Source organism: Onychomys torridus, chromosome 12 (assembly GCF_903995425.1).
Source record: "Onychomys torridus chromosome 12, mOncTor1.1, whole genome shotgun sequence".
Taxonomy (NCBI): domain Eukaryota; kingdom Metazoa; phylum Chordata; class Mammalia; order Rodentia; family Cricetidae; genus Onychomys; species Onychomys torridus.
Genome location: NC_050454.1, coordinates 67,536,426 through 67,545,144, shown reverse-complemented (window position 1 = coordinate 67,545,144; position 8,719 = coordinate 67,536,426). Strand labels below are relative to the sequence as shown.

The 8,719-nt window shown below is 46.5% G+C and overlaps 1 protein-coding gene across 1 annotated transcript in view; it reads right to left on the bottom strand.

Moving 5' to 3' along the window:
* The window catches only part of Hunk (hormonally up-regulated Neu-associated kinase), a 114,659-nt gene that overhangs the window by 42,158 nt on the left and 63,782 nt on the right, over positions 1 to 8,719 (bottom strand). Inside the window, exons 3-4 of the mRNA XM_036203815.1 lie at positions 6,417 to 6,472; positions 170 to 305 (exon numbers count right to left, since the gene is read on the bottom strand). Coding sequence (XP_036059708.1) covers positions 170 to 305; positions 6,417 to 6,472 — 192 coding nt within the window. The remainder of the gene's footprint in view (positions 1 to 169; positions 306 to 6,416; positions 6,473 to 8,719) is intronic.

Here is an 8,719-nt window from a genome sequence, read left to right as displayed (position 1 = left end):
GAAGAAAAGTCTGGAAAGAGAAGAGGAAAGCTGGGCTCTGAGAATCATGAATGATATATTCCACGGCATACACTAGGTTACATTCTCGTCAGTTAGTGGCAGATTATCTCACAAAAAGGGGGCGTGGAGACCTCAGGAGGGAACACCGAGTTTACAATGGATAACTCACATTGACCAGACATCAATTTTGGGGCCATACTTCTTCCTGGCAAGCAGTTCCGGAGCAGCATAGGCAGGGCTGCCACACTGTGTGCTGAACGGGTCCGAGTAACCCAGGATCCCTGCACAGTTGCTCAAACCAAAGTCTGCAGAGAGGAGAAGACAAACATGAACTCTGAATTAGAAAATTACAAAAAAAATGAGGAGGGGAAAAAAAGAAGAAGGAAGAAAAAAGAAGAAGACAGAAGGAAAGGAAACATTCTCTCAGGCCAACACATAATTTAGCATCCAACAGGAAACCCGCCAGCGGCACACCATAAGCCCTGATAGACTCCTCAAGACAAAGGAGTGCCGGATGGCGCTCCCTTGTTCCAGTGGGACATTTTACATCAGCCCTCACCGCCCAAGCCAGCTAGACTTAACAGCGTGATGAGCCAAAGCATATTTCTACCAAGCCTTGTAAATGAGTCATCGGGGTAAAGAGAGACTGTTCGCTTTCTAGGACTGAGGCAAGAACTGAGAGCATGCTGAGAGCCTGGCTGCTTGGTGGCCAGGCTGGAAGATGCTGAATGGAGACTGATTTTCTCCAGACTGCATCACTGGCCACTTACAGCTGACTTCTACACCTCGGTTTCTTTCATTAAAGTCTTTAAAAGATTCCTTCCAGAGGTAGACTGTAATTTGGGGGTGGGGGACAGCCCTGCATGTAGGCTGGAAAAGAACAGCCAGCAGGCTGGTGATGCCAGCTAGACTAAGTGACCTCATGGCGTTGCTTTGTTCTCAGGGGAGGAAGGCATCTGGGAAGCTTGCAGGAAGGCCCCAGTGTGCCTCACAGCTACTTTGGGTCTATTACGAGTTTTGTGAACTATTTACTTTTGATCTTAAAGATACTGCAGGGTAATTAGAGAGCTGTTAGTGTTCTTCCCACCTCTAATATCTTCCTTCAATCTTTGTTGATCTCAGAATTAAGATCTGAGATCCTGGGTCCTCCTTTGAACTCCATTGCAAATACTGAGCTCTGAGCCCACAGACAGAAGACTCCCAAGCTGCAGGGCAAGCCAGAGATTGGCTCTGAGGCTGGCACCACGCCCCATACTTTCTGCGTCGGCACCACTGGTACTATTCCAGTCTCCTTTCATTACAGCCTGTCGCTGGGCTCTATAGCCTGTCTCCACCTGCAAGTGCACACCCACCACAAAAGCCGTAGGAAGGAGCTCAGGAAATGACAACCAGCACAGGGAAGGCGGGGAGGGCGTGAAGCCACCCGCACACTGTGGACACCAGGGTCACCAGGACAACACGGAAGAGTCCCCTAACACTTGCTGCAGTGAACTGTATAACCAAGCAGCTTATCCAAAGAGAACCCCACGAACTCCTTCAGGTTCCGAAGAACATCAAGCCCTGAGCCCAGGCTCCTGAGGAAGAGCCTACCTCAGGGATCTGGCCCAGCAACCAACAGGAAGACTGTCTCAACACTGCCCTTTCTCTTTTGTCTTTGATTGTATTGTTTGCACTTCACCCCTTCCTCCTGTCTCCTCTCCTTTACCCTCTACCTGCCTACTTCCTCTCCATTTGGTCCGGTTTGCCCCACTAGGCACCAAAGATCAGCACAGAAAAGCCATTCAGGACTACAGAGGATGGCTAGCCTTCCATCTCAGAAGGTATCTGTAGCAAAGACAATGAGGAGCCCTACTCCCAGAGCCCAGCGTATACTGCGGCATACTAGCTGGGTGGGGTGGGGTGGGGGAGCACCAGCAGGAGGAAAATACCATGCTTCTTGGCTTAAGAACATCTACTATGGAGTCTGGAGACAGTTCCATAGAGTAAAGATGGCGGTGTTACCAGGAGCCAAACTTTTAAGTTATGTTAGAGGCCCGATCTCACTGCAGTCCCAGGAAAATGTGTCTCTGAATTTCCAAGGTTAAAGGTAAGGGGACTCTGTTAAAGCAAAGGGTGGGCCTCTTTTAGGCCACCTCCTCCCTTCTCCCTCATCTGGTCTATCAAGAAGGACAAGCTAAGAGGCCAGATCACCCCCCACTGTCCCAGGCAAGCTAGGGAACAGAGCCCGGCCTTATCTTAAGAGCATTCCAAGAAGATAAACTAGCTCAGGATTTGGGAAGTGGAGGGGATCAGAATCTGCATTTAAAGTTGTCTTCATCTAGCCGAGAAGACTTGATTTTAAAGACATTGCAGAGAAACAAACGGCAGAGTATTTCACATTCATAATTATGGTTATTAAAATTTTACACATATGCCCATAATTAGAACGGTGAAACTGGAGAGAAATTTGCCTCCCAGTAATGTCAGATAGGTCGACCTCAATTAGATTTGGTAAATACATAAGCTAATTATCACTCAGTTTTCTGAGAGCTGCAAAATGAAATCTCAAAAGAAGGCCCCAGCCTCCTTTGTTCTTATTCACAGTTCCTCTAAGCTACAGCTATCCCCTGTGGTGAGGGAGCATCCTCGCAAACATCGGGCTGCCTCCTCTTTTCTTCTCTTCTTTCCTTCTTCTTGTAAGAAGAAAAATATGTGACTGGATCAAAAATCTGACTCCTGATAATTCTACCTCATTTGAAACATGGCTGAAGTACGTTTATTTAAACCAAATGATTTCAAAAACAGGGAAACTATTAAGAAGAAATGATAATAGCTACAATCCTCTTTGAGAAACACCTAAGTCATCCTTTGAAGAAAAGAGGTTCGGAGGGCTTTCAAGTTAACAGAGTAATAACAAGGTTTAGGAAAGACCTTTGATCCACACTGCCCATCTCGGGGCCAAGAGAACCATAAGACACCAGGCTCCTTGCCTTTGAGGGAAGCAGGCTGAATGAAAGAACTGGTTACCTCTAGGCTAGTACAATGTGACTTTCATTTATAGTATCATTTAGTCCATGAGAGAACTGGGAAGTGAGAGAAGGAAGAGACCCAGAGAAACACACCGGCCAGAGCCTCCCTCCTCGCAGTTCTGTGTGTCCTGGCTTTGGATGGCAGGTCATTTTTCAAAAGGCTTGGACCACCTCTTACAGTTTGGACTAAAGGTATCTCTATGTACTTTAAGTTTAGACTGATGACATCCCCATGCATAGTGAACTCTAGCCTACTGTGACAGGTAAACAGACTCTGGAGCTGAGTCTTATCACAGACGGTCGCTGTTGAAGCCATGCTCATGGAAGGCTGCTCCGAACTGTAACAATCAGGTTCTCTGTGCCTCGATCCTGTTGTTCTCTGTTCCTCACGTCTTTCCTTTAGCTATAACCACAACATGCACGTGGAGTAGGTCAAGATATTCTGAACTGTTTATCGTCAGGACTCGGCCCACTGCTAGAATCTCAAAGGTGAATTTTGTTGAAACAAATCTGTCTTTTTACAGTCTTGATGACTTGAAATACCTCGCTAGATATTAATCCCAGGGTTATCAGCTAAGAGGTGAGAACCCAAAGAAGGTGAGTAGGGCAGTTCCTGATCTCCAAAAAGCACCTATCATACTCAATGAGAAGAGAATTAAGTATGCCATCTCTTCAGGCTGTGGTGGTTTGAAAGAAAATGGCCCCCAAAGGGAGTGGCACTATTAGGAGGTGTGGCTTTGTTGAAAAAGGTGTGGTCTTGTTGGAGGAAGTGTGTCTTTGTGGAGGGGGGCTTTGAGGTTTCATATATGCTCAAGATACCTCCCAGTGTCTCAGTCCACTTCCTGTTGCTGTCTGATCAAAATGTAGACAGCACCATGTTTGCCTGCAGGGTGCCATGCTCCCTGCCATGATGATGATGGACTGAACCTCTGAACTGTAAGCTGCCACCTCAATTAAATGTTTTCCTTTCTAAGAGTTGCTGTGGTCATGGGGGTCTCTTCACAGCATCAGAAACCTTAACCAAGACACTGCCTGTGTGAGTTTCCTCTCTGAGAGTTTATTACTCAGCCAATCTTTGGCTACTTATAAAAGCACCTGCTATTTCAGTGAGTAATCCTCAGTGCTGCGGATGCAGCAGCTGGGAGACTGCTGGTTTAGCATAACCATGATCGGTTCCTCTGAGGAAACGCCTCATCAATAGAGAGGCCTGTCTTTTGCAGTGTTGCTTGTCCAACAGGACAGATTTGTAAGTGGTCATCCAGGGCCGCAGCTTGACAAGAGAGAGGAAAGGCACCAAGACAAGAGTGAGGGAAAGACACAGCGTAGACTGTGGCCTGACAGGACCTGGAAACTCTCCACAGACAGTGCTTGCTAGACTCGGTGGCCTTGTTGAAAGATGGAAATGAACTTAGAGCTTTTACTGTGGTATCAACCGTACCAAGCTTGCTCCCTCAGACTCTCTGCTGTTCAGACAGCTCCAGATCTGCCACTGCCACCTCTACATCTTCCAAAGACACATGACAGACACATCAGCCATGGATGGGTGGAACTGCCTTCCCTCCACCCTTTACACTCCAGGAGGCTCTTTTGTTGACGGCCGGAAATCCCAGAGAGCTGGACAGGATGACATCCTGCAGGCCTTTCAGCAGGGCCTCTGCTCACTGCTTCTGTACCCATCTCTCGGGGTAGCCACTGAGCAATAGTCAAGCAACTTAACGAAAAGAAAATCACCGGTCTGCTCTAAGAACCTGCTAAAAATAGGGTCCTTAAAGGGCCTTTTTTGAGTGGGGAAGATTGGTTTCCTCAGAACTGTTAATTTTCCACTAATGGGTAAATCAGTCCATCATCACCTGTCAGGATGCCTAATCACCCAGGGAAGTGGGCTGGAGTCCCTCAAGCCTCCAGAGTGTATTCCTCCCTGGGAACTAAGTGTGATTCAAGCTGCCAGTAAGTCTTTGCAAGCCACCTAGGCAGAAGAAATTACTTGCACGCGAAGTAGGAAAAGGAAGAAACGCTAGAAGGGGGTCCTGGCGTCCTCACAGCTGGGTGTGAACTTGACGGCCAAGAGCAACTACACACTGAGAGCATGGCCAGCAAACATAACCCCGGTCTCCCAGGACAGTCGTGGGGAATTCGCTTAGGTTTCACCAGCCACAACTTCTGGTTCCCTGCAGTTTCCCTCCAGGGGACCCAGGCTCTTTCGATCCCTCTACAGGCTCCTCTCTTCATAAAGCTGCCGCAAAGTTTGCAGGAGATTATGTTTAAAAGGGAAAGCCAGATTCATTCTTCCTCATCTGGGACATCCTCCCATACACGGCAAAACGGAATAAGAGACGGAAAAAGCTACAGGCAATGTTGCTGAGCCCAACTGTTTTCTACTAGGAATAATACATGTTCTTGCTAATTCATATTTAAAAATAAACACTTTAAAGGTTGAGGATCATCTGAATTTAAGATCCTGAAGATGGCTCAGTGGTTAGGAGCACTGGCTGCTCTGGCAGAGGACTCGGGCTCAGTTCCCAGCACCCATGTGGTGGCTCACAACCATCTATAACTCCAGCTCCGAGGGATCCAATGGTTTCTTCTGGCCTCCACGGGCACCGGGCACAAATGTGGTACACAGACATACATGCACAACACACATACACTTAAAAACAAAAATATCTAGGAAGGAAGAAAGGAAGGAAGGAAGGAAGGAAGGGAGGGAGGGAGGGAGGGAGGAAGGGCAGAACCATCTGAATTCAATTCCACTTTGAGGAACTTGGGGGACGGCCCAGTTCTTAAGTGTTTGCCGTGGACAGCAAGAGGACCCAAGTTTACATTCCTAGCATGCAAGGTGCTCACAGTGGCACATGTCTGCAATGCCATGGCTGAGGAGGCAGAGACAGGAGGGCCCCCATGCTTCCTGGCCTCACGGCCTAGCCAGCTGGGTGAGTTCTGAGTCCTGTGAGACCCTGCCTCAAAACATAAGGTGGAAAGAGACTGAGGAAGATACCTGACCTCTGCCCTCCATACCCATGTACACATGCACACGCGCGCACACACACACACACACACACACACACACACACACACACATCAAACATACACCACAGGCACAGACATGTACAAGGAGTTGAAGCTTACAAAGTCCAAAGAAATACGTAACCAATAATTGTTTACTTGCAACTATAAAAGTCATTTCACAATCAAATGACACTATTATTATCTTCCTAATATGCTTAATTTTATTTAAATAAATCATTAAATTACTTTTTAAATTAATTAATTTTCATTATCAAAACCATTATTAAACATTAGAAGTACAAACAGTAATATAGAAATCTTTCAAAAGTTAATAATCAACAGCACAATCCTTAAGAGATAATCCTGCTTTAAACAAACAAACAAAAAAACAAACAGTCTTACCAATCAGCTTGATGTTATTGTCTTCATCTAGCAGCAAATTTTCTATCTTCAAGTCTCTGAAATAAAACAAAAGCGTATGTCTCAGATAAGCCTTCGGAAGAGCAGAATGACATTTCACCCCTGAAAGGAGGCAAACGCTTTCAGAGCCGCTTTGAACCCGCCCTCACCTTCTCTGCTGAAAGCAGGTCGTTAGGTAAATAGTTATAAGATGGGATATAGTTCATTGCCATCAACTAGAGAAAGCTAAAGGGTTCCAGGGAGTGAATGGGAGCCCAAGAGATGATGAAAAGTTTCCGGAAGTGGACCCAAAATCTGAACGTGAAACACAACAGAGATAAAAAATTAAAAAATAAAAATAGGGACACACCGCTCCACACAGGTGCTGCCCGAGAGTCAGAGCGTGAATTCGGAGCAGGGGATGTCTGTGACACAGTGAGCAGCGGCAATCAGAGTCACCCACGGATTGGGGGGCGGGGGGCAGTTAAACAAAATCAGGTCAAGAGGGCTAAGGAGGTAAAGACGCTTGCTGCCAAGCCTGACCACCTGAGTTCGATCCCACAACCCACATGGTGGAAGAAGGGAACCGACTCCTGAAAGTGATCCACTACCTCCACCTGTGCAACGGTCCACCCTCCCCTGCCTCATGTCAACAAAGTAAGTATAAAATAAATAAAAAACGAAAGCTGATTTAATTAATCCACTCCATGGGCCTCCACGCTTAGCGCCCAATTGTCCCAGCACGGCGGTGGCGACAGATGATAATATTTTCATCTATTTAGCAAACAGATGTTCTCACAGGTGGAAAAATGGATTCCACAGATGTCAGCCTCCAAATCCCCGGTGTGATGCCTGGATGTTAACCAGCGTGGTGAAAGGGAATCGGGCGTGCAGATGGATCGAAGAACACTCCTCTGGGAGTAGGTGATATCACTCATTGACACGGAGGTGACAGGAAGGGGACAGACAGCCAGGGGAGCCCTCTGGATGGGAGACCTCAGCACGTGCTGTCAGACTGCTAGCTCCTCCTGGGCAGGAAACAGGCCTGCCTTTCTCTCCACTGGACCGTGGAAACCTGGTACACCGCAGGTCGTCAGTAACTAACGTAGAGTGAAGCCAGATTACCCAAAAGATCATTTGGGGTCTGGAGTTGTGGCAACTGCCTAATGTGCATAAGGCCCTAGATTCAACCCACATCACAACAACAACAACAACAACAAAAAAGATTAAACCAAAGAGAACCAAACTGTGTATTGGTACGAATGTGTATATGTGAGCCATCTCAGACACATCTCAGTCAACACATAAATTCTGGAATGTTATATTGCTTACTGAATCTATAGACTCAGACATACACTGAATATTAACTAAGAATACCTTTCTAGGGGCTGGAGAGATGGCTCAGCAGTTCATAGCACTTGCTGCTCTTGCAAGGGACCCAGGTTCAATTCCCACCACCCACATGGTGGCTCATGACTGTCCATAACTCTAGTTCCAAGAAATCCCAACAGCTTCTGGCCTCTTAAAGCTCTGTGAGTGCACACACATAGTGCACATACAGACAGACAGGCAAAACGCTCATACACATAAAATAAAAAATGTTTTTTAAGTAACATTTTTCCATAAATGTATATATACACACATTTATACACCATCTGCTATGTTTGGCCCTGATTTAATTTTCCAACATTGGAATAGAGAAATCAGAAAATAAATCCTCTTTTTCTTATGTCTATTATGGGGAACTTAACGGTCAAATCATGATGAAACAAAAATGGTGGCCAACACCTTCCACCAATGTCTGTAAAAAGATGAGCACCACCAGACAGAGCAGTGATGTCCCACTTCACAGGGACAGTTGCTTACAGCTGGTCAATGGCGGCCGATACCATCCACCAATGTCTGTAAAAAGATGAGCACCACCAGACAGAGCAGTGATGTCCCACTTCACAGGGACAGTTGCTCACAGCCCCATCCCCATACTACCAGCCTGTCCACTTTGCAAAAAGCCAGAAATCTTCATTTGGTCTCAATTTTTAGACACTGCCAACAAACTTGCGTATAAAATAACAATAACAACACTATGCAGACCAAGCTAGAGGCAAGATCTGGCCTGCCAGTAACCAATTTTCAACTCAGTATGAGTAAGAGATGAAGCTCAGGAAAGATGTGAGACTGTTCAGGAACAGGGTAGAAAACTAGAGAAAAGAAAAATCAAATCAAATGTGTGCACAGGCCCCCAGAGGAGTACAGCCATTTGCAGCAGGGCTGGGCAGGAAGGAGACGAAGATGGCTTCCTTAGAACA